The sequence below is a fragment of the Ilyonectria robusta genome, assembly GCF_021365365.1.
Source record: "Ilyonectria robusta strain PMI_751 chromosome Unknown BGZ61scaffold_10, whole genome shotgun sequence".
Taxonomy (NCBI): domain Eukaryota; kingdom Fungi; phylum Ascomycota; class Sordariomycetes; order Hypocreales; family Nectriaceae; genus Ilyonectria; species Ilyonectria robusta.
The window spans coordinates 1,093,451-1,116,546 of record NW_025764444.1 but is presented as its reverse complement, the minus strand read 5'-3'; the positions used below and the strand labels follow the sequence as shown (position 1 = coordinate 1,116,546).

Genomic DNA, 23,096 nt, shown 5'->3' with positions numbered 1-23,096 from the left:
CCCCAACAGACTTTAGGCCAGACACACACCGTCGGCGCCCGCGGGGGAGCCGTCCTGGGGTCCTAGGGTTATCCCAGCCGGTTGGGCGGAGGCCTAAAAGCAAATGCGGGGGAGACCAGCAAGCGGAATGACACCAATGGAACAGTGCTTGACTCGGTAGCCTCCCCTGCCGCCATAGTGTTTTGTTACGGGGTAAAGGCATTCATGACTCTGGCGGGTTCCTTTGACGCTCTGACAGAACGGAGCCGTCTCCAAGAGGCTGGTAGTGGCCCAGAATGCGGCCATAGTTGGTCGCCCCAGATGGTTGCCCCAGGCCGATGGTGAGACAGAGTTTTGGGGGTTAGCTCCAGTCCTGTTCAAGATCGTCCTCAGATCTAGGGCACTGTACCATGTACACCTCCCGCACGACAAGAAAAAAGCACAGGTACCTGTTGCCAGCGGGTACATGCCAGGGGGAACCGCTTCATCTCCATCTTTGGAGATGGCGGAGATGGGGAGGCTCATCGGACGGCACCAAAGTACTCTGCCGTAGTCAGATGACTGTCAAGCTTCTCCAAAGGCTCCGGCCATTGGGTAAGACACTGTCCAGACTTGCCTGGTTGGGTAGAATGGCTGCCTTAGACTCCATCTCTCCATCTCTCACCTCTTTCGGGTGGCCGGGAAGCCCTCGTGGTGAATGGCTCCATCCACCCCCGGAATCTGATCTCCAACTCAGAATGGCGGCGACTTACACACTACCAGCGCGTGTCTCCGGCGCTCACCCGCACACTATCTGCCGCCCTGCACAGCAGTCGTGGTCTCTGGGGAGGGTTTCGGCCAGTCTCTTGCTGCACATTCCGCTATACCTTGGTTCGTTTCAAGGGTCCGATGCGAGATGCACCTCGTGGCCCTCTCCAGTCTCGTCTTCATTTCTCACAGTCCCCGTCCCCTGGGCGATGGCTTGATTGGATGCGTACCCCGTGGCAACGTTCGACTTCCATCCAGATTGTTGAGGATCCACATCCCATACGCCTTTGTCACAACCCCATCTTCCCTTCAGCCCGATGCATCTATCCCCGGACTGGAGGGAGCCCTGTCTCCCCCGTGCTGCGACGTCGTGGGTCCCATTGCAAGCATGTACCAGTTCGTTTCCCCTCACGACTAAATCTCAGGCAGCCTGCGGACTGGGGCTCCTCCGAGGTGGAACGATAACCGCTTAGAGGCGCCGGGGGTGGAGGCCAAGCCGTTCCTGACGTTGTTTACTTGGCCAGAAGGCCAAAGGGAGAAGTGGAATTGCCACACGTCGCAGCTCATACTGTCCATCGTCGTCGGGTTTGGGGGACGGGGACGATCTGTATGGCCAGGCCACCCCGGCTGCATTTGGACCAGCGTCACCAGCCCGCGCTTAGCCTTTGGAACTGGCATCAAAGCCATACCCCCGTCCAAGCCCTTCCCTAGCGGCCCTGCTGGCGTTGTTTGGTTGCTTGGTAGGGCCCGTACGGGCACTGCTAGAGCGTCCCACTGCGGCTCCGCAGTTTGACTTGCATGAGCCGCAATTCTCTTCCCCGCATTCGACGCCCCAGCACGCCCCCAGCGTTGAGTCGTTGACGTGTATTTCCCTCCTGCCGGCGCCGTCCATGATACGGGGCCCCGGACTCGCATCAGTTGGGGCGCCTGGGGGTTGCTTCGAACTCGAGGCTTCCCCCCGGGGCAGCCGGGGATGGCAATGCGCAACGTTGCCTAGCTTGCATATGGCCAATCTCGTGCCCTTGACGGCGTCAATCGCACGTTTCCATCCGTCCTTGGGGAGGCTGAGGCCAACTCCGGGGTCATGATGGCTTCTCCGGCTTACCCAGTCCGCCTCACTAGTTCTGATTAGATTGTTGGAGGAGTTGATTCTACGGCTCTCTATAGGCTGTGACCGGCCGCCTCGCCTGATGCAACTGCCAGTGCCACACCAGCTGCTCCAATTTCTTTGTCTGGGGTGTGGGCACGGCTCCGGGAACGTGGAAGAAGAGTTCGCTCTCAAGGAGAAAGAAAGCGGCTTCAACACATGACGATGATTTTCTCCTTAACCCGCGGCAACAGCGGCGTAGGGAGCCCAACCATGTTTCCGTCTCAGCTCATTTGTGGGGTTGCGCCCTCGCATGACCTTGATTTGTTCAGCTGAAGCTGGTGATCATTCCGCGGCAATGGCACAGCGCGGGGTTTACTCTCGAATTTTTTCTCAGTTGAACGTGTCTTGCTTCCTGTCTTGCTTCTTTGAGATCAATCGTGGGCACCATTTCTGATTTCCTTTTTTCCCACTCTCTTTTTTCTTTGGCTTCCCTACCGTCTTGCCTCTTACCGTACAGTACCGTACCGCCCAACATGTTGAGCCAATCGATTAGCTGTCCGGCATTGGATGTCCTCTGCGATACGGTCGGTCGGTCTTTGCTTTGGCAGCATGCCGAGAGGATCCATGTTAAGACAATTGTCCCGAGATATCGTTCCATATCTATCCGTGCAAGCACCTGACAGGAGCCACATGGCACGAGACGACAGATAAGCGATTACCCGGCCGACTCCCGGGTTTTGCAGTCCTGCAGTTTTGTTGCCTCTGCCGGCAGTATCACGGGAATCAAGCACCAGTGAAGTATTGTAGACTTTAAGTATATTTTATCTCGAAATCAAAAGTGTCCATCCCAACGCTTTCCTTGCCCAAACACCAAAACGTACACAAGGCTCAGTCAAACTAACAAAGGCTCGCAAACACAGTTTTAACTTCGATTCGCATCGCCCTGTTCAGAACATTGCCTAAGCGAGGGCAGGAACCTCGACCGACTTCTCGATGCCATCAGCCTTGCCAGAGTTGACCTTCTTGCCAGTCTTGGCAATCTTCTGGAGGACCGTCTCGTACGGCAGGCCGGTGACGACCTTGGCAGTCTGGTTCTCGAGGGAGACTTCGTAGCTATCGACGCCTACAAACGCGCGGGGTAGCGAGAGTCAGCAAGGGCCATACAAAAGCAATGCATCACAACGGTTGCGGTTGATACACCAACGGGTATCGTGACCGGCATCAGCGGCAGGGTGGGGAGAGAACTAACCCTCGAGCTTCTTGAGGACGCGGTCGATGGCGCCAGAGCAGCCGCCACAGCTCATGGACACGTTGAACTCGTAGGTGTGAGACTCAGACATGGTGTCGGTTGTGATGTGTTGGATGTTGGGGGGGGGGGAGCAAATGGCGGGGTATCAACGGTCGGAATTGTGATTCTCTGGTCTTGCGGAGGCAGAGAGAGATCGGTAGGTGGGGGAATCTGGCGTAGAAATAGTCGTAGATGGGCGGTCGACGTAAGGCTGTCGTGTCCTTTTGTAGATTTGTATGTGCGGTGAATGATGACTGATGCGAGAGGTGACTTGTCGCTGATGGTGGAATACAGTCGCCATTAATAATGCGCGTGGCTGGCCCGCGATAATTGCGCAATTGGGCCGTTCGCCGAAGGGGTAAGTACTGCCCGGCCGAGTTTAGCTGGGAAGGACTTACCGCCACCACCGCTCCAAAGAGCAAGGGACTGAAACCCGCTCAACGGGGGCGCTGCTCTGAAACGTGCGCGTTTGTGATTCAGAATTTGCCATTCTTCCGCGAACGAAGCCCCATGAGACGGCAGCGGTAATAGCATTGGGCGAATGAATTGCATCGAATGCGTTTTGTCGTCAGCGCTGCGGTGCAAATGCGGCTGTCTGTTCTAAACTTGGCACCAAAATCAGCCGCCAGCCACCGCCCCAAGTGTAAGCGGCAATCCAGATCTGCTCTCGTGGTGCGTTTCAACTGGGCAAAACTTGCTCACTATTCTCCGTATCGCCTCGAAATCTTGTATCAAGGGCAACGCAAGATTGGGGACGGACTCTTGTCTCGGGTAGCTTTTCTTCCGCCAACTGGAGGTTGCGGTTGCGTGTCGGGGGGGCATAGAGCCTCAGCCGGGGGTTGGAAATGTCAGGAGTCGTGCCAAGATGGTGCCTACCCTGGACTACAGGTCGGGATCGGCTTTTGAGGACGACTGTTCAGGAGTGGTGATGTTCAGAGATTACGAGATATTGATATTGTAAATTGATGGGTTGTATTATGAAAAGGGCTAGCAGGAGGGATCGTCATTGTAGTGGCTGAGCGATTGATCAAGCATAGCACGTCATTCAGATTCGTTCATGAGGGATGATGATGCAGCAGCCGCAAATTGATTCAACATAGCCTTCTCGAAGCATCGACCAATAAATTGACTGACGATTCCAGATATGTCCCAATCAATTTAACCTCCAGGAACGCAATCTCATCTGGCCATGTACCTCATGTACATATACAAGATCGTTTCCCGGCATGTTGGTCGGTATGACGTGACACCCTGTCACTCGCCGTGGACGCCGACCGATTCGGATGTAGATGCCGATTCGGTGTAGAGCGCATCGCCGTGCAACGTGCATGATTGCAATGTGGGACTCTGTAGTCTAGAAGCTCGATGCCCCCCCTTCGGGTGTATGCAGCATCGAGAATAGGATTAGCTCCGAGGAGCGAATCTCGAGTGGTCTGATTGTCGCGAACCGCCGTTGTCGCAAACCGCCGCGGTTGCATGAGGGAAAAAAAATCTCCCATGATATGACTTTCGGGGTTGTTAGCCCGTGGTCTGATAATTTGGTAAACCATGGCGACGACAGAAGATCTGCGTCGATCGGAGACATGCGATCCAACCGGCAGACAGTGGCGGCCTTTCACGTCCGAGATGGGTGGGTTTTAATTATTCACAGATAACCAACAACTTCACGCGAGTTGATTGCTGCCCTGCATTGCATAGGCCGACGCCCATCTCTCGTCGTTGGGTACCCATTGGCATCCAAGAGCACCCGTGGGTTGTCATGCCATACTCTGAGACTTGGGAAACCCATGGGTACCCACGGGCTCAAATGGGTTATAGAGAACCCGCGGGTACCCACGAACTCGTGGGGCTATCCAAACCCATGGGTGTTTAGCTGGATGCATAGTTGCTTTGGTCAAGAACCCGTGGGTACCCATGGGCATCTAGTCTTTCTTGTACATGGGTACCCACGGATGCTCTAGAATACTCCAGCCCAAATACATACAGGGGCATCGAGGGATTGAAGACCCATAGTTACCCGTAGTTTTAGTTGTTTGGGCTTACTCATGTGTAGAAAGGCGCTCTGAACCTGGCAACTACCCATGAGACTTATGAGAACAGTGTTAGTTGCGACTGTGATTACATCTGAGTGATCTTGATGTACTAGTATACCCATGGGTTGTTTGGACATGGGCACCCACGCATACTTAGGGCATGATGTTAAATCAATGGGTACCCATGGGCACTTATGGGTTTTCTGGGTAGAGGTAGGCACTCTAATACCCATAGGCACCCGTGGGTCTTCGGGGGTTTCCAATACCCATGGGTAACCCAGATATGGTATTGATCCAAAACTACCCATGGTACCCACGGGTTCTCTGGGTGTTTCAACTACCCACGGCTCATAGGCAATAGTCCTAACTTCTCCGGGCATCTGAGGGCAATGAGAAGAACCAGAGTCCCGTGGGTACCCATGGGTAGTTGCTGTATTGTTGAAACCCGATGTGTAGGACCAGTATGGACGTTTTGTCTCCAGAACGCCTGCTGGAGCAAAACTCTAGACACTTCAGCATAATTCAGTAGGTACTGAAGTTGAGTCGACCGTACATATACAGTATCACCAAAAAATGTCATGAATCCCCAACAACTGCCTTCTTGCCACCAACTCCCACCTCCTTCACCCTCACATGCACCATCTCCAGCTTCACCTCCCCCAGGTCAGTCAGAAACGTCTCTGACACCTCGCTGAGCGCCCACTGCTGCTCAATCTCGTCACAAAAGTCCTTCATGTCGACCTCTTCCCACGACACCTCGCCATCGTCCGGATCTACAACGCACATGCTCGTGACCTCGCTGTCCTCGTTCTCCATCTCCCATCGCGGCTGCACCTCCACGTCGAACAGCATGCCCTCCGGCTGCGCGCCCTTGGACTTGCGCATGTCGGGCAGCTCGCCCCAGACGATGTACAGGCTGCGCAGGTTCGGCATCCAGTCGAGGAGGCTCGAGAGCGTCGGGATGCTGAAGTATCCTGTAAAGGCCGGCACGGCGAGGTGTCTGATAGCAGCGCCCAGCTCCGCGGAGCCGTTTTCCCACTCTTTGTCCCACTCTTCCTCCAGGTTGCTAAAATCCTCCCACTTGTTGCGCGGCACGTACACCGGGTCTTGTTCGGGATCCCACTCGCGCACCAGGATGTGGCCTTGTGTCTCGTCTCGGAAGCGCATCGTCACGTTGCGCGCCGCCATCCACGCGTGGGCGGCTTCGCGGGCCTCGCGACAGACGAAGAGAGCAGCGGGCATTGGAACCTCGACATACGGGCGACGATCGACGCCTTCAGATTCCTCCACCTCGTTGTACAAGTCAATGAACTGGACGTACCATCGCCAACCGAAGAGGCAGAGCGTGGGGCCGTCCCGGAGCGTGAAAGTCCAGATGATGCGGCGGATCTCGGGCGGGAGGCGGCCAAATTCCGGGAATGAGGTTGCCATTGTAGCGTACGAAAACAGAGACTATGGATTGGTGATGGGGATTCACGCAGAATGTAGTTGTTATGGGAGAAGAGACTGGGCTTAATTCTGAGTGATAACCCCTCCAAGATCGCGTTGGCGCACGACGCGTAAAGTCGCAAAAGCAATCATACTACCCGTACAGCCAGGCGAGATAACACTAACCAACGAGAAGAAGACAATTCAGACTCAGACACGAGAGGATTGAAAAGTACAGCAAATTCCAATTCAAATTGTACATGCTGTAAATACTAGCTAAATCCCATCCCATGGGCATAATATTTCTTTTGACATGTTCGAGTATGCTCGATTCTTCCTCAACCCTGTCATGACACCATCTACACACGAGCTTCGCCTAGAACCTCGCCTCAACCTTGGTCTGCGTATCCTGCAGCGCCCAGTCGCTCCGTTGCGTCTTGCTCCGCACGGCGTCGGCCTGCTGCTTGGTGAAGCCGCGCGCCTCGACGGCCGGGTTGTAGCCCAGCTTGTTGCGCTGGCCGACCGTGGTCGAGTTGACGGCCGGCGCCGTCTTGCCGTCCGCCCGCTTGTAGACCGTCACGACGACGGCGCCGCCGAGGCCCAGGTTGTGCTGCAGGCAGTACTGCGTGTTGGGGACGGCGCGGTTGTTGGCCCAGCCGCGCAGGTGCCAGACCAGCTCGGCGCACTGCGCGATGCCCGTCGCGCCCAGCGGGTGGCCCTTGGAGATGAGGCCGCCTGATGGGTTGACGACGTACTTGCCGCCGTACGTGATGTCGCCGGCGCGCACCAGCTCGTGCGCCTTGCCCTTGTCGCAGAGGCCGAGGGCGTCCAGCGCTACCATCTCGTTGGCGCTGAAGCAGTCGTGCAGCTCGACGACCTGCACGTCGCGAGCCGAGATGCCTGCCTCCTCGGTTGCCACGCGGACGGCGTTCTGGGTCATCTCGTAGCCCATCAGGTCGATGGCGCTGCGGGAGAAGAGGCTGGGAGCGTCGGTCGCCAGGCACTGACCGGCGATCAGGACAGCCTGCTCCTTGAGGTGAGGGCGAGCGTCGAGGAAGGCCTGCGAGACCAGGACGGCGGCGGCGCCACCGTCCGAGGTCGGGCAGCACTGCAGCTTCGTCAGGGGCTCGTGGATCATGGCGGCATCTGAGATTTGCTCCCGCGTGTAGACTTGCTGGAACTGCGAGTAGGGGTTCTTGGGGGAGTGGGCGTGGTTGACGCGGGCAATCTCAGCAAAGTCCTCGGGCTTGGCGCCGTACCTGGAGGTATTGTAAGTACTGGTATGTTCATGGCGGGACCGGGCGAATTGGGATTGTTACTTACTTCTCAATATATTCGCGGCCGGCGTTGCCAAACATCTGAGCAGCGCTGGGAGCCTTCGTTATGCCCCTGGTCTCAGCCATCATCTTGACCGTAGTCCCGGTGGGGTTCTCTCGGTCGTTGAAGAAGGTCTGCAAGCTACCGGGCATCATCTTCTCAAAGCCGACGACCATGACGCAGTCGGCGGCGCCGTGGGCGATGAAGCTGCGGCCCATGGCCAGGCCGGTGCTGCCGGTAGAGCAGTTGTTGTTGACGTTGTAAATGGGGATCCCGGTCATGCCGAACTGGTAGAAGACGCGCTGGCCGCAGGTGCTGTCGCCGTAGCAGAAGCAGGCGACGCCCTGCTCGACGTCGTCGTAGTTGATCTGGGCGTCCAGCATGGCCTTGACGCCGGCCTCGAAGCCGAGCTCCGTGTAGTCGACCTTGCCGCGGGGCTTGATGAACTTGGTCATGCCCACGCCGAGGACGTAGACGGGGGACTTTTGCTTGGCAGGCATGATGGCGGCTGTGATTTAGGTTGTTGTTGGTGGTGGTGGTGGTGGTGGTGGTGTATATCGGGATGGGATTGAACGACAAGAAGTACTTGCTTGCTTTCACCAAGTCACATTAAAGTCGATAGGAGATAAGTAGAGAAGAAACAAGATGGCCTGATTAGAAACCAACCAGAGACAAGGGAGAGGAGAAGGAGCTCGGTATATCAATCACGGTGTCGAGAGGCTGGAGAGAATTACCACGGCTGCGGCTCAGCAGACAGTCTAGAAGGGTAACCAATTCGGACCTCGCCTCCACCACCTGGTCCTCGGGATGATCTTCTCCAGCCGTTCATATTGCCACTTGGTTTAGGCCGTTTTGGAGTCCACTGTTTTTACCCCAGCTTTCCTAGCTTTCCCAGCTTTGGGTCGCATGTTCAAGGGAGTGGATGCGGGGAAACGCGGCGTAGTACCGAGGCCATGTTTGGGCGAGTACTTGAAAGGCCCGTGGCTAAATATATTGCCGAGGCAGTGCAGCGTATTTGGCCGTATTCCGGACTATTCGTCGGTCCGTACAGCTGGGAGTTGGTAGGTAGGGTGTCGTCTAGCATTCGCTTCGTAATGCTCCATTCCCGTTCATACAGAGATTAGGTAACTTGATGTCTAAACGGCCGAAACCACATCGGCTCCGACTCTCAAGCAAACCATGGCCATTCCCGACCTTAAGCCAAAAGACCGAACCCTCGCCCGATTGCTAAGCTGTTTGCGTCAGCGGCCCCCCAATTAACCCGGCTGTGAATACGCCGACCGGCCGAGTGGCCCGGCTCCGTCCAATGTATCGGCCGAGTGGTCAGAGTTGATGAACTCAACGCCCGACTCCGTTATGGCGACGACGAGTATAAAGGAGGCCACAGCTGGTGCTTCCTTTGTAGAGAATACTCATCATTATCAAGTGTCTTGAGCTCAATTGAAGGATTCGTCCAAACACAAAGTCTGCAACATCTCGCTGGCAATCACCCCAACATCCCGACTCACGAGCATCTCACAAAATCACTACACTATTTCAAGATGCACATTCTCCTCATCGGTGCTACCGGCGTGAATGGGCAGCTGATTCTGAAATCGGCTCTTGCCCACTCTCATACCGTTACCGCTCTCGTCAGGAACCCATCCTCCTCCTCTCTTCCCCAAGACGCCAACCTCACGACCGTCTCCGGGTCGCCCACCTCTCAGTCCGACCTTGAAGCCGCCCTGCGTTCACCCCGTCCGCCGAATGCCATAATCTTCGCCCTTGGTCACCGGCGTTCCGGATCATCTCCGTTCTCCCCGCCTGAACCGGATTGTCCGCCCGACCTCTTCGAAGCGAGCATCCAAGCCCTCATCAGCGCCATCAAGACCGTCAACTTTACCAACCCGCCCAAGCTCGTCATCAATTCATCTCAAGGCGTTGGCCCCTCGTGGAAATCCATGGCATTCCCCGTGCGATTCATCTTCAGCCACAGCCCCGCCATGCGGATCGGTCTCGCTGACCACGCCCGTATGGACACGATTGTGCGGGAAAGCGGCCTCCCCTTTGTGCTCGCTCGCCCAACGGGGCTTGTGTCCGGTCCGGCGCGGGAGGTCCGCGTGTGGCCCGAAGATGGCAAGGGTGCGCCGTGGATCGCTACGATTACCCGGGACAGCCTGGCAACCTGGCTGGTTAATGCGGCGGAGAAGGATGATTGGAATGGGATGGCCCCGGTCATCACCAACTAGAAGGAGACCTGGGATATGCATGGAATGTTAATCTAACACGCGGGAATTTCCATTTCTAATCCTAATTTAACTGTATTCTACATTCAGCGCTGCATCGCCAATTTGGGTATCAAGGCGCCATATTCTACACTTTATAAACACGTTCTATCGCTTCCATTATCCGGGTGAGCCTTCTACTCTCCGTCCTCGCCTCGAACCACCAAAACATTTCATCTTTCAGCTAGTCGCATGAGAATCAGCACTTGGGAAGTTCCATACTTCTGACGAGAACAGACTGATTCGATGGTGGAATCTCAACGCCCACCAACTCGACGGCCGTGTAAGCACACAGTGAAATTGCCTTTGTCTTGGCCCCTTTGTGTTTTGCCAGAAGCTCGTTTTTTCTTCAACGCGTCGAACGCTTTCGAGAATCTTCCGTTTGGCCCGTTTGGCTGGAGATTCTGCACCAGCTTAGCTTGAGCAAGGGGCGTAATGTTGGTAGTACCGTTACGATAATTTGGGTCGCCATTTCCGTTAATGCAACAAGGTCTAGAATATGATCAATAGGCGCATATATACGAAATATAACAATTGGCTTACATGTAGTATATCGTAACAGACCTTGTATGAGTAAAGCCAATCGAGCAATGCTGACGATGACGGTTGCGGCACCGAGCAAGAAGATAGATATCAAGCCGGTCCTCTCCCTCTTTTGTAGGCTTCTTAGCTTTGGAATAATTCTAAACGGCAAGGCGAAGACTGGTGGAAACTTGATTAGTATTGTAAGTATCGGACGGAACGACACTTACCTAGTATCTCTGAAACTAGGCCCAAAGGCCAACTAATATATAAAGTGGTAACGTCCCTCCATAATGCACATGAAGCCGTATCGCTCGACCTGGAGAAAAGCCAAACACCAGATTAGTATTGGTTACCGAGGAAGGGAACAGCGGCTGGTGTAACTTACCAGTTCTCTGCTATATTGGCACCACACCAGAATAGATCCGTGAACATTGCTTGCAAAAAAGCACAAACAGTAAACGCCGCCACGAAATACAAGCACCTTCTCAAATTTGGTTCAGATACAGGAAACAGCTGGTTGTAGAACGCAAGCAAACTAAATCTCGGGAAATAAAATGTTGCGTCGTAGAGGATTGCAGAAGCGAACTTCCACTGTTCAGTGTTAGTCGCCGTACGTGGATATAGAGTGACAACGCCGCCAAACTTACTTTCCCCCAGCCTGCGCTGGTCGGTTCTTCGAATAGGCCTCGTCCTGTCAACAATGTGCATGTGTCTCCGATGACAAGGGCAAGGAAGGGTAGAAGAGCCAGGACGAGGAACAAATCGGCCAGCCAAAACGACCACTTCCTTTGCCACACGCGCACTCCAAGTCTAGCAACAACAAAAAGGAAAGCCAGTGTAAATAGAGACCACTCCGCCGCCTAAACTAGGTAATTAGGACATGTGCGGTCTGGAAGAAGGCACACGGGGGTCCACCTACAAGACATTGTGCAGCAGTAATGGCCATACCTCTCAACGGCCGGGCATATCGTACGATTAAACGACAGGGCTGGAGGGTTTGCAAGCGGGAAGATGTCCAGGGAAACGGACGAGCCAAGCCGGGGAGATGTTTATACCCCCGAGCCAAGGGAGAAAAAGGCGGGGGCCCCGCGGGGTTTATGAGACAGCTAAAATTGATGGGCAAAGCCAAAAGTTTCCACAGATAAGATGACGACGCGAGAGCAGCGCTAAGGGTCTTGGATTATGAATTCGTATATCTACATGTTCGTGGATGTGCATGGAATAATGCATACCCATAGACTATATTTTGCTGGATTATACGTCGAGCATCTGTACATCTGAAATGGACATTGGGTATCGTGTCCCGGGAAGGATCAACGATTCCAACCCCTAATTCGTCAACGCTCGCAAAAAGAGTTCATACTGTGACACACCAACACGGCAAATCGGATCCTCGCGTCGGAGATGTCGAAACCTTCTCGGGAGATCTGCTCTGGCGTTTCGTGCGGGGAACTTACGGGACGAAATCAACGTAATCTAGCAAGCTGTACGGGTAGTTTAATTAGCAGGAGACCAAGGAATGCAGTGCCTCCTGATGTGGAAACCACTTACAGCCGCCCATCTTGAAGTCGGTTTGATATCATCAACGACTTAAATACAATTGGAACCTTGCACACCCAAATGCCCGGCAATCTTGTCTTTAATCGCTCAAGATCCATCTCCTGCGAAATCCCCTCCCTGAACATTTTCGTCCTCCGAGTCGTCCCATTCAGTGTCTTCCCACTCCTCTTCCTCCCACATGGCTAACATCTCCAAAGATCCTATCGTATGTGGATGTTTTGAGCCGAGGCGCTGCTGGCGATGGCGAATGCATTCCCGCATCAATTCCATCGCCTCTCCAGATCGATCCTGGTCCTTCCAAGTGCATGCGAGGTTGTTCATACCGATAAGTGTATCTGGATGATCCTCTCCAACTCTCTTTCTTGCTTCTAGTACTTGTATCTGTAGCTCTTCTGCCTCTTTCCATCGGCCTTGCTTACTGTATGTTGATGCGAGGTTGTTCATGCTGGTAAGTGTGTCTGGATGATCCTCTCCAAGCACTCCCTTTGATGCTTCTAGTTCTTGTATACCCAACTTTTCTGCCTCTTTCCATCGGCCTTGATCCCAGTATATTGATGCGAGGTTATTCATGCTAATAAGTGTGCTTGGATGATCCTCTCCAAGCACTCCCTTTGATGCTTCTAGTTCTTGTATACCCAACTTTTCTGCCTCTTTCCATCGGCCTTGCTTACTGTATGTTGATGCTAGGTTGGCTATGATAGCAAGTGTGCTTGGATTCTCCTCTCCCAGTTCTCTCACCTGTAGCTGGATTGCTTTAACATAATACTGTTCAGCATCGTTATGTCGTCCCATGTCAAAAAAGTATCCCCCCAGACGTCCTAACAAAGCTACCTTTGGAATACACTCACAGCCTAGTTGTTTGTCACTATTATCCAGCACGGCAAGAGCGTGGGGAAGGTATGTAAGGCATAACCCCCATGTCTCGAAGCTTGCATCTGGGTATTCAACCGACATCGTTTCCAGCGCGTGCCTCGCGAACTCGGCCAACCTCTCCGTATTGGCTAGCCATTTTCTTGTAACCAGTTGTACCAGGCGGTGCATGTCGAAATTTTGGTCCTTTCCCTTTGAGATAAAAGAAAATGCCTCGAGGGCACCAATGGCCCTTGTGATGACTGCCTCGTTGCCCTCTGCGTCTTCCGGCAGCATTCGGTAATAGTATTCTGTAACAAAGTCTTTCGGAATTGCCTGGCGGTCAAAAAGACTGATCAGAGACAGAACTTCGCTTGCAAATAAATTCCGTCGTTCAATCTGCTCGAAAGAGATGATCCACGTTGCTGTGAGTGCGTGCGGCGTGTCTGAGTCTCGTCCAATTGCCTCGAAAGGTTCGCTCAAACGGTCCACAAGACTGGAGTCACTCTTATCCAAGAGGCGAACATATTCACTGATGGATATGGAATTTTCCACAATGAATGCCACAGCTTGTGCGAGCGCGAGGGGTAGGTTTTCCAGCCGGGAAGATAGGAGTGATGTCTCTTCAAGAGAAATGTTGTCAACTTCAAGTATCGCACACACCATCTGGTGCGCTTCAGTGTCAGTCATCTCTCCGACCTTGATTGTGGACTTCCCCCGAGCGAACCTCGACCCTGTTTGCTTGTTCCTAGTTGTCATGAGAATTGATCCGTGAGAACATTCGGGTATGTATCGTCCGAGGCTGCCTTCCGATCTCATCATGCTATCAGATGAACTGGCGTCGTTGCCTTCTTGAGTTGTCCGGAAGAATAGCTGCGTGTCATCCGCATTGTCAATCACCATTGTCCACCGATTTTTGTATTTTGTCTCCAGAAAGGTCTGAACAAGCGACAAAACATCGACCTCAGGGTCGTCGTACCCTGGGATGCTGCATTCTTCCGCAATTGAGGTATAGGCTTTGTGAAACCGTTCGTGATTGCTTGCGTGTACCCAGAATACAGACACATCGGGGTGCATCTCGCGAAGCCAATAAACGTAAGCCAGTGCAATTTGGGTTTTGCTACAACATGTTAGCTGGGAAAATATTGGTGCACCATAAGAGAATATACCCGACACCGCCGAGGCCATATAAAGCTACCCTTGATCGTGGCACCGTTGATCGTGGCTGCGTAACCCCCTCTTGTCGTTGGCCATGGCCAAATTGTTGCTTGATGTCATCTAAAATTTCTGACCGCTGGACAAAATCTTGGTTCGGATTGTGCGGAACAAGGACTGTACTCCTTTAGCATAGGTTAAAACACTACACCTGCATTACATACACTTGGAATTCGACGTTTGAATCTGATGCCTCCTCGTCAAAGCTCGATGAGCAAGGCCTTTGATCTTCCCGAAAACCTTGTAGTATTCGGGGTCTTGAGGCTCGAATTTCACCATGTTGGAGTGGTCGCGGGCAATGGCACAAATATGCTCCGCGCCATCTTCCCATGAACGACAATGTGTAGCAGAAGACTTGGTGACCAATATTGCTTGCGGGCCTCTCATCGCCCAATTGCCGTTTTCATCCTGCAAGATATTAGTATGAAGGCACCAATAGGTTACGAGTTAGCATACCTGTTGGGCTGTTTCTGACATGTTCGTTTCAAAGAAGCAGAAAACTTCCGAATCTCCCTCCCCACCCAAAGCCGGATGGAAGTCCCGTTGTTAGATGGTGAGGATCATAGAATTAAAACGGTCGATGGATTCGATGAGGGGGCGGTTCGGTCCGTTTCCGACCATTGGGATAAGCGAGCTAATATCCATACCGTCGTGTGGAACTCCAAAGAAGACAATCCCGTATACTGCTCGAACAAGCGTTGTATCGGCCTCATTCTTCGATCTAGACATTGATATCAGGGCCTATGTTGAGTTAGAAACCCGCTAGCTATGAGTCTAGAAATGGTCCAAGACTTACCTGCTTGACAATCAACCCTCCTAAGCTGTGGGCGACTAGAATGATCGGTCTAGTCGTCAGACCACGAGGCAGTTCGAGCAAACTGGTGTGAAATGAAGTTGCGAGGTCCTCTAGATTTTGCATGTTGTTGCTTCCTGCAACAGTCGATTCGTAGCCGTAGATCATCACCCTGGCCATTGGACAGTCTGATGTCTCCCATGTGAGATCGTGCGGGAGCGCGTCTCGTAACCACATGTGGTCCCCGTTTCTCTCCTTGAATGACCCGAAAGCGTGACCGCCGAGGCCGGATATTGCAATGATACTAATATAATTAGGAATTGGCATCTCTGTAGATTGGGGTACATACTCAACCTTGTGATCCTCTAGAGCCGGAGTGTAGAGTCGTGATGCCGAGAAAGTCAAGATCGAACATGAGATATTGGACTCGCACAGGCTGGGTATCGGATGTTTTCGGTAGCGCAATACGCCAACCAAGACTGGTTTGAGGCGTTTGGAGTCGAACGGGGACGTTCTGAAAGGTAACGGTAGCGGTGCTGGAGCGACCGCCGATCTCAACGGCGAGGGACTTTACGACTGGACGGGAGGAACTGTCGTCTTCTTCGAGGAAATGTTGCAATTTGTTGGAATCCCAGTCGAGAGGAACACCACGGACGCGAAATGTTTTACTATACTTGGGTGGTTTGGGGTCGACATGCCCAGGTTGCGGCTTTGGGTCGACAGACGTAGGTTCTGATGCTTGGGGCCAGTGTCGAGCGAGCAGCCAGCACGACGTCGCGATCGCAGATATCGTGATGAAGGTCAACAGGAAGCGTCGGCTGGGGTCAGGTAGCTCCATCGCGAGAAACTGAAGCTAGACGTAGGGCCGAATTTGACGGGTGTGGATGTTGGTTGTGGTCAGTGTCGCTATCTCGATGTTGGATGCTGTCGTGGCGACCTTTCCGCTTGATGTGACGACGAACTGCAAATAGGATGAGAGTTCAAGAAGGGAGACGGAAGGGAATGAGGGGAAGACAAATCAGCCGCACTTACGGCGCCTGGTTGCCTCCTGGATCTGCGCATGCGTCCTCGTTTTTGCACAACTTGGTCCAATCATGTCAGATCAGGCTGTGACGCCACGTTGCAGCCAAGCGCCAATAAGACATTGTCAATTTGGCGGAGACTGCAGGAGAGTATTGATCGTGGAGGGAGTATGGTGGAAACTAGAGGTAAGACGAACAATATCGACAGTAGATCTATTCGCGATGGCGGAGAAGATAGAGAGGGGCGAGTTTCGGTACTGAAATCATGGATGGTATGAACATCATCCTCAGTCTGGTACTCTCTCGGCAATCAGACGCAACAACAGAAGCAGAAAAAAAAGGAAAAACACACAAGCAGAAGCAAAACAATACCACCAACAAGTGTAGTCCCTTGTGTCGATGTGAGCATCCAATGCGTTGGGGTTCCGATATTTCGAGAGCTTCATAGTTTTAGCCTCATCAACGTCCAACCTCAGTGTCGTAGTCGCTGGCGCCTCTGCCCTTAACCACCAAGTCAGTTCAACATGAGCAGTGCTTGCATTACAAGTCTTATGAGAGAAGGCACAGAGTGATGTGCTACCCAGACACGAAAGAGTTTATTGCACTCCTCCCCCTCGGTTCAATTCCTCAACCTCGTCTCGCCTATCTCCCATTCTCATCATCCCCCCACCACCGCTACTCTTGAATAGAAAAGGTTGTACAAAAAAGTCGCAATGAAACACAAAAAGTCCCACAGATGGACCATCTAGTCTTCATGCGCCCTTCAACACTGGAGTACAGGTATATATGTGTAGTGAAGAACAGCCCCCCAAAAATGACAAATGACCTCCGTGGATACGCAAAGCAAAAAATCTCACGTTTGCCCAACGCCCGCTAATTCCTCTGGAGTTCGACTTCATGCCTCCTAAAGGAAAAAGATGAAAACAAGAAAACAATTCTGTGCCTGTCGCCATTGTGGCTCACCCGTCTACTTTGTCCGAAAACACATTCTCGCAAACCCAAGACAAAGAAAATAGGTAAACAACAATTTTGGCCTCTTCTGGTATATAGGGAGCCGTCCTAGCTCCACGCTTCACAAAGGAAAAAAAAAATGTCTTGATACTGGGTGGTGCCGGATGTGGAGGGAGTCGGGTTAGTAATTAATCCCATCCTTCCCATAGAATCCAACTGCCGAATTCGCCCACTGCCGGAATTCCTACGTTGTTGCGCTGGTACATAAACGGCATGTGTGGGTGCATGTATGTGTCTCCCTGGAAGCCATCGGAGGGTGTCCCGGGTGTCGCAGCAGCAATGTTGTCCAGACTCATGTTGGACGCCATTAAGCAGTGGTCCAAGTTCATGCGGAGCGCCTGGATGATCTCGTCGGGCTTCGGATCTGGGCTCTTGACGCACTGCAGCACGGTCGACAGGCAGACGATGTCCTTCGTGTCGCGCCCGCTGATGTTGCGGATCAGCAAGTCTAGCGTCTTCTCGACCGTACCGATTAGGCGTGGCGGAGACCAGAGGATAAGGTGGTCAGGGTTGTATGTTGGATAGTCATCCGTGGAATCCGGTGACATGCGTAACGCCTGAGTGCCAAGCCCCGTACTGTCCGAGCCTGGCCGTACTGCGGCCCGAATGAAGAAACACACACTCAGGGCCGCCTGGATGATGTCGCTCTTTAGCACTTGGTGATACATCTCGGCAATGTCCTGGAAATGCGCGAGCATGGGATCAAGCTCGTCCAGATACTTCATAATTACCATGGATGAGCTCAGATACTGCCGAGAAATTTGGGCCGGCGCATCAGGCGCACCAATAGCAAAGGGTCGGTAGAGTGCGAGTAGGGGCCTGCGCACGTGCATGTCGAGAATGACTCGGGTCCGCCACTGCTTGCTCTTCTGAGCATCACTTAAGATGCCCTGTCGAGGGAAGATGTAGTTGATATCGTCGAGGTAGCGGCCTAGCTTGGCACCTACGTCGAGAACTTCCTGGTAGTCGCGGATAGTATCGATGCGGTTTAGGAGATGGGCCACCTTCATCCGGACGCCGAGTGTCATGGCTGCATAAACTTGCATTTGGTTGTCGGTGACCTGATCGATTGGTCTCGACGGAGGCAGTTCCTTCATCTCGGCGTAGAGGTCGACGTCATCCAGGTTCCGAGGGGGACGGCACGTAAAATCGCCATCTCTCACCAGGCACGGCAGATTGCAGGAAAGAGAAATGTGAAGGTCCATGTCTAGAATTGTAAACCATAGTCGCCGTCTCATTTCGCCTTGGAAGATGGGGATTCGAGGCTCGAATTCGGATGGATCGCGGTGGAGCCCCATGGTCATGGCCATGCGAACGGTGGAGCCCAATGAGGTCCAGGAATCTTGCATACGGGGTGTGATCATCCTCTGGGCATGCAAGAGTAGCACCTCGACTTGCAGCGTTCCAAACTCGACCAATTGCTTGCCCCGCAGGCTGTCCAACCACGTTCGCACGAGAGCGCAGGCGGTCGGGATGTGCACACCCTCGGCTCGCTCGTTGCCGAGGCCTTTGGACTTAGTTTCGAAGCGGGATGCGACAGATAGAACTGCTAGGAGCTGTGGCAAGAAACAGTCGGATTGCAGTGTGCCTTCCCAGTAGCGCTCATACTGCTCGGTAAACATGGGCAAGTGTAGGATTCGGTAGATGGTTTCGGATGTATCGACGTAGGACTTGACGAGACGGTCGCAGACGGCCTTTTTTGGTAGAATATCCGTCATGCGCTTCTGAACCGGCATCATGGAGTCTACAAAGACAGTTATGGGGGAGAGCGACTTGCGGTAGTCGTCGAGAAGCGCCTTGTGGAATTTCCTAAAGTTCGTCATGACGTCTCGGACGCCACCATGGTTTTGGGGGTTCGCAACAAAGTCTTTGGCTTCGTCAAACTGCCACTAGTCAGCACATGCGGAGAAGCTCCTCCGAAAGTTTACTTACCAAGTTCAGCAGAACACGGGAGCTGTTTTGGCCATGGAATCTGGTCCTCAAGGCACATGACTTGACCGTTAGGCCTCTGATGGTATCAGATGACGCCGCAAGAAGTCTGCCAGTGCTGGCTTCAGAGGCAGCAGGACTGCGGGCCATTAGGTGTTTCTCAAGCCGTTCCATGCGCATGGCCAGTTCCTCCAGAGAAGATGGAGCTGCAGTTTCTCCATTTCGCACCGACCCATATGTAGATTCGTTGTTGGGAAGCGGCGTGCTCGAGGTGAACATACCCGGGAGGCAGTTGCGCTTGGTGGGACGGGAGGGCTCCATCAATTCGCTGTCGGAACCATCCGAGAGGTTGGCCGAGTCATGGTCCATGGCGTACTTGCAGGATCGGTTCGACTTTTGGCATTGCGAGCACGGACAGAGGCGATCGCATCGTAGCTTGCGCTTGCGGCATTCGGTGCAGGACTTGACGGGCCGAGGCCGCTTGACGCTGCGCTGTTGCTGTGACTGCTGCTGCTGTTGGAGAGTGGGCGCGTGACCCTGGGTGGGAGTCTGGTGGAGGTGATGATGCGGCGGGGTTTGCTGTTGCGAAAGAGAGGTATCGTATGGGACCGAGTTCAGGACGCCGGATGGAGGAGCCGTGGTGGGAATGCCCACGTCGTGGGCGGAGGGGTGTACGGCAGCCATGCCAGTTATATTCGAGTTCATACGAGAGGTGAGGAGGGTCGCAAATGGTGGGCGATGGCGACGGTATAGCGACGGGATCGGCCGGTCGGTCGTTGTCGTAGAGTCGAGACAAGGCGACAGGTGAGAAGCAGGCGACTGGCAACGGCCAAGCGGGCGGCGGGCGAGGTCGAGGGGATTGGGACGGAGTTGGATGCTAGCTCAAGATGCCGAGGGCGTCGGGTCGTGGACGCAGGCAGTATCGAGTCGCAGGCGCGCCGATGACGCGGGGGACATGACGGACGACGAGCAGCAGAGCGGAGACGCAAAGTTGACGGAGTCCGGGCTTGGTGCGAAGGAGAAGGAGAAGAGAGAGGCCGACGACGGCCAGGACGACGACACGGAGAAAGGCGACCTGGGACGCGGACTTGGAACGGGTCCATGGGCCTGCCACGGGGGACGGGGTCGGTCGGGGGTCCTTGGGATGGGTCCTTGGGTCCTTGGGTCCTGCACGGCTGTAGTGTACTGGTACTAGGGAAGCATCTGCTAAATGCTTAGCTGGGAGAGCGACTGAGCGACTGACTGGGACGCCGGGCGGGATAGGAAAGGCTAGGCGCTGTGGGTAGCCGTGGGTTGCGTGGGTTTCTTGGAGATGGGGCGCGGCTTGCAAGTTGCTGGGGTGGGAGGAGGGTTGTGGCCTTTTGCGCCGTAGGTACGTAGTACGTCCGAGTCACCCCAAACCAGGCCCGAGACTTGACGTTCGTGGAGCCAAAAGAGCCAAGCCGGGCGTGGTGTCTGTACTGATTCAGCCACCCCAGAGGCGCGCACGATGCGCACGACTCGAGCAGGTTTCCGGCAGTGCACCCGCGGATCGCTAGTGCATGTGCATTGGGGGACGGCCCTGTTGGGTTGGGCTGGGTTGGATGGAGGGTTGGATTGGGCTTGGGGGGGGGAGGGAAGGGGGATGGTGGATGGCGGATGGAATAGTTATACCGAGGCAGCCGTCGGGATCATCAACAGTGAGTCGAGATAGTCAATGTCCCGGCGAGCCACCTAGGGCATTAGTCGCGGTGATAATAGGCGGTGGTGGTGGCAGTGGTGATGGTGGTAGTGGTGATAGTGGTGATGGTGGTGGTCGTATATCATCCATGGATTCCTGCAGTACATGCATTTCTCCGTAGTGGTGTCTCTTCCTCCTGGCTGTTTGGTCCCCGAGGCGGGGGAGTGATCGATCGGCCGACAGAGACAGTCCCCATACCGGCGTAGTGGTTGTACCTACATGCCTACATACGGACGGTACAGTACCCGGAGGTCGAGTATGGGGAAAAGGCGGCTGAGGCACTTCCCGACCTGGCAGCTACGCACGCAGGAAGGGGGGCGTATGGTGTGTGGCCAGTAGCCAGTATTCAGTGGCCAGTGCGGAAATGTTATAATTATCACCCGGCCGGTCCCTTGCCGTGCTGCATATGTCTTTTCTTACTGTATTGTTTTTATGCCGAGAGGGTGGGCGGCCGACGGACCACGGCTCACGGCTCACGGCCACAAGCAACGCTGATGGATGAATGGCGAAAGCAGGGCGTGATTCGTGATTGATCTGCGATGCCGCCGCTGCCTCTGTTAATTGCTGACGCTGCGGACTTTCATGCGCTTGCTCATGCGGTTGAGGGCCGAGCTACCACGTAGTACGGGGATCTAGGCCTGCACGCGGCAAGGTAAGGCAGGTACCAGGCAGGGAAGAGCCTGCGACTGGACGACTTGGTGGGGAAGAAATCCAGAAGAGAAGGGGGGGAGAATGGGGGGAGGGAAAAACGGAAGTGGTTGCCCCCGTCCAGAGCACTTCAGGGCGTAAAAGTTACCTCCCGTGCTGTTTGCCTTCTTCTGGTATCCCGTTTGTTCCCAGTTTGTGCACCATTGGCGTGTTTGTTCCGCCAGGCTGGGGGGCCACGGTGGCGGCGGACGGGGGGAGCACCGACCGACGACACCCTTGCCCGGCCGCCGTCGGAGCCGGGCCTTTGCTTACGGGGGTCTAGAACCCTGCAGCGCGCCAGAATCCCAGGGTCTCGGCCCTCCCTGGGCGCTCTCCCAACTCGGCTCATCGGCGCACGTCGCACGTCGCGCGTCGCACGTGACGCTCCCGATGGCACGGAAGCCCTCCCTGCTCGGTTTGCCTGCTACGTACTCCGTACCTGTGTACCTAGGGTAAGGTAGTAATTAACGATGAACCTTGACCTCCACTGCCTGGGACTCTGGGAAGTTCCTAAATTCCGAAAGAAATCTAGGCAGGCCTGGAACATACGGGAGGTAGCAGTGGCCAGGCGCCTCCATCCGTCCCTGGGGCCGTCTCTTCGTCGTTGGCGCTCGATGGAATGACCAAAATAGAAACCGACATCAGAAACACCACCCAAAATGCCTGTTCCCCGTCATCTCGCATCAATCAACATGAATATGACCCATCATCCTTCCTGCTTCCAAATCAAATTCCAAACCTCCTCCCACCTCCCACCTCCCACCTCCCACAAATCCTGCCCATCATGCCCCCATCCTGCCTTACCTCATACCCGCGGGGGACGCATTTTGGCACGTGCTGACCTGGGTATCTCCATCCATCTCAGACACGCAGAGCGCGAACCGAGAGCGAATGCCAACCCATTTCATTAGAAACACTTGTCACTGGAGTCACCCAATCCCACCCACACAACCACACAACCCTCCACTCTCGGGCCACCAATCCCACACCCGCCGCCTTCTCGGCCGACACCGTCTCGATGCCTGTCCTCCGTCCGCCCGTACGCTGCTGAGTGCAACTGCAGGCCTGCAGCTCCGCCTAGCCCCTCCCAGTCGTCCTCCTTACTGTGCACCTCCTGATCGTGTACCCTCTCCTCGGCACGGACATTCTGCGATGCAGATGCAGACAAGTCCGGATGGCTTTTAGTACGCAGAGCCCGCGACGGGAAAACGCACAGAGACGCACAAGAGACACTCGGGCATTCCCATCCAATCCCCGGTGCCTAAGCTCTTCTTCCGGCTGCATTCTGCAAGCTGCATATCTGCATCTGCTACATGCAGCAGCGCCAGAAACACACAAAAAAGCAATTAATCCCCTCTTCGGGCCAGCTCTTCGGGCCAGCTCTTCGGGCCATCCCTCGATCTCCGCTGTCCGCCAATGCCGAAAGGGTCGCGTTTCGCGTGGCCAAGACCGACTCGGAATAGGCTAGACGCGAGACCGAGAAAGCCTCTGGCCTCATTTGCCATCTTGTTGGTGGCCCGCCGCCTTGCTACTACGTAGTAAAAGATGCTGCCCTCTTTGGGATACCTAATTACATAGTACGGCTTGCTCGCATTCTCGAATCTCGACCCTGCTCAGCCCTGCCCCGGCGTGGCGTCGC

At 54.4% G+C, this 23,096-nt stretch overlaps 10 protein-coding genes across 10 annotated transcripts; 2 read left to right on the top strand and 8 right to left on the bottom strand.

Annotated features, from left to right (window-relative positions):
* Window positions 1-131: 131 nt before the first annotated feature.
* BGZ61DRAFT_35243 (uncharacterized protein) lies at window positions 132-1,042 on the top strand. Its single transcript, XM_046240432.1, has one exon. The coding sequence runs from the start codon at window positions 390-392 to the stop codon at window positions 942-944; it is 555 nt and encodes a 184-aa protein (XP_046104383.1). The 5' UTR covers window positions 132-389; the 3' UTR covers window positions 945-1,042.
* Window positions 1,043-1,982, bottom strand: BGZ61DRAFT_35244 (uncharacterized protein). The gene has a single exon (XM_046240433.1). The coding sequence runs from the start codon at window positions 1,639-1,641 to the stop codon at window positions 1,141-1,143; it is 501 nt and encodes a 166-aa protein (XP_046104382.1). The 5' UTR covers window positions 1,642-1,982; the 3' UTR covers window positions 1,043-1,140.
* Window positions 1,983-2,775: 793 nt separating this feature from the next.
* Window positions 2,776-3,156, bottom strand: BGZ61DRAFT_532785 (uncharacterized protein; the record flags this gene model as incomplete). Its single annotated transcript, XM_046253912.1, has 2 exons — window positions 2,776-2,939; window positions 3,066-3,156. 2 exons carry the CDS (start codon window positions 3,154-3,156, stop codon window positions 2,776-2,778), a joined length of 255 nt encoding a protein of 84 aa, XP_046104381.1.
* A 2,557-nt stretch (window positions 3,157-5,713) lies between these two features.
* BGZ61DRAFT_532784 (uncharacterized protein) lies at window positions 5,714-6,568 on the bottom strand (the record flags this gene model as incomplete). The annotated part of the gene is made up of 1 exon (XM_046253911.1): window positions 5,714-6,568. The coding sequence occupies one exon, from the start codon at window positions 6,566-6,568 to the stop codon at window positions 5,714-5,716; it is 855 nt and encodes a 284-aa protein (XP_046104380.1).
* Window positions 6,569-6,802: 234 nt separating this feature from the next.
* BGZ61DRAFT_506364 (thiolase-like protein) lies at window positions 6,803-8,832 on the bottom strand. Its single transcript, XM_046251865.1, has 2 exons — window positions 7,889-8,832; window positions 6,803-7,824 (listed from the first exon to the last, which is right to left on the bottom strand). Exons 1-2 carry the CDS (start codon window positions 8,380-8,382, stop codon window positions 6,942-6,944), a joined length of 1,377 nt encoding a protein of 458 aa, XP_046104379.1. The 5' UTR covers window positions 8,383-8,832; the 3' UTR covers window positions 6,803-6,941.
* A 591-nt stretch (window positions 8,833-9,423) lies between these two features.
* On the top strand, window positions 9,424-10,110 carry BGZ61DRAFT_494161 (uncharacterized protein; the record flags this gene model as incomplete). The annotated part of the gene is made up of 1 exon (XM_046250745.1): window positions 9,424-10,110. The coding sequence occupies one exon, from the start codon at window positions 9,424-9,426 to the stop codon at window positions 10,108-10,110; it is 687 nt and encodes a 228-aa protein (XP_046104378.1).
* Window positions 10,111-10,302: 192 nt separating this feature from the next.
* BGZ61DRAFT_35229 (uncharacterized protein) lies at window positions 10,303-11,722 on the bottom strand. Its single transcript, XM_046240416.1, has 6 exons — window positions 11,591-11,722; window positions 11,319-11,531; window positions 11,057-11,262; window positions 10,899-10,987; window positions 10,690-10,848; window positions 10,303-10,638 (listed from the first exon to the last, which is right to left on the bottom strand). Exons 1-6 carry the CDS (start codon window positions 11,615-11,617, stop codon window positions 10,496-10,498), a joined length of 837 nt encoding a protein of 278 aa, XP_046104377.1. The 5' UTR covers window positions 11,618-11,722; the 3' UTR covers window positions 10,303-10,495.
* A 516-nt stretch (window positions 11,723-12,238) lies between these two features.
* BGZ61DRAFT_35211 (P-loop containing nucleoside triphosphate hydrolase protein) lies at window positions 12,239-15,109 on the bottom strand. Its single transcript, XM_046240399.1, has 5 exons — window positions 15,092-15,109; window positions 14,752-15,036; window positions 14,460-14,703; window positions 14,250-14,412; window positions 12,239-14,200 (listed from the first exon to the last, which is right to left on the bottom strand). The coding sequence occupies exons 2-5, from the start codon at window positions 14,770-14,772 to the stop codon at window positions 12,319-12,321; spliced, it is 2,310 nt and encodes a 769-aa protein (XP_046104376.1). The 5' UTR covers window positions 14,773-15,036; window positions 15,092-15,109; the 3' UTR covers window positions 12,239-12,318.
* Window positions 14,842-15,926, bottom strand: BGZ61DRAFT_532780 (uncharacterized protein; the record flags this gene model as incomplete). Its single annotated transcript, XM_046253910.1, has 4 exons — window positions 14,842-15,036; window positions 15,092-15,392; window positions 15,438-15,453; window positions 15,563-15,926. The coding sequence occupies 4 exons, from the start codon at window positions 15,924-15,926 to the stop codon at window positions 14,842-14,844; spliced, it is 876 nt and encodes a 291-aa protein (XP_046104375.1).
* A 1,323-nt stretch (window positions 15,927-17,249) lies between these two features.
* On the bottom strand, window positions 17,250-19,734 carry BGZ61DRAFT_352114 (fungal-specific transcription factor domain-containing protein; the record flags this gene model as incomplete). The annotated part of the gene is made up of 2 exons (XM_046240401.1): window positions 17,250-19,004; window positions 19,054-19,734. 2 exons carry the CDS (start codon window positions 19,732-19,734, stop codon window positions 17,250-17,252), a joined length of 2,436 nt encoding a protein of 811 aa, XP_046104374.1.
* Between the last annotated feature and the right edge of the window lie 3,362 nt (window positions 19,735-23,096).

What these genes read in the sequence shown, in the direction of transcription:
- BGZ61DRAFT_35243 (XM_046240432.1), top strand. Translation starts at nt 390, where the DNA reads ATGTACACCTCCCGCACGACAAGAAAAAAGCACAGGTACCTGTTGCCA.
- BGZ61DRAFT_35244 (XM_046240433.1), bottom strand. Translation starts at nt 1,641, where the DNA reads ATGCGAGTCCGGGGCCCCGTATCATGGACGGCGCCGGCAGGAGGGAAA.
- BGZ61DRAFT_506364 (XM_046251865.1), bottom strand. Translation starts at nt 8,382, where the DNA reads ATGCCTGCCAAGCAAAAGTCCCCCGTCTACGTCCTCGGCGTGGGCATG. An exon ending in GGCCGCGAATATATTGAGAA is followed by an intron (nt 7,825 to 7,888) that starts GTAAGTAACAAT and finishes CAATACCTCCAG; the next exon opens with GTACGGCGCCAAGCCCGAGG.
- BGZ61DRAFT_35229 (XM_046240416.1), bottom strand. Translation starts at nt 11,617, where the DNA reads ATGGCCATTACTGCTGCACAATGTCTT. An exon ending in TTACTGCTGCACAATGTCTT is followed by an intron (nt 11,532 to 11,590) that starts GTAGGTGGACCC and finishes TACCTAGTTTAG; the next exon opens with GCGGCGGAGTGGTCTCTATT. An exon ending in CCAGCGCAGGCTGGGGGAAA is followed by an intron (nt 11,263 to 11,318) that starts GTAAGTTTGGCG and finishes AACACTGAACAG; the next exon opens with TGGAAGTTCGCTTCTGCAAT.
- BGZ61DRAFT_35211 (XM_046240399.1), bottom strand. Translation starts at nt 14,772, where the DNA reads ATGTCAGAAACAGCCCAACAG. An exon ending in TGTCAGAAACAGCCCAACAG is followed by an intron (nt 14,704 to 14,751) that starts GTATGCTAACTC and finishes AATATCTTGCAG; the next exon opens with GATGAAAACGGCAATTGGGC. An exon ending in TCAAACGTCGAATTCCAAGT is followed by an intron (nt 14,413 to 14,459) that starts GTATGTAATGCA and finishes AAAGGAGTACAG; the next exon opens with TCCTTGTTCCGCACAATCCG.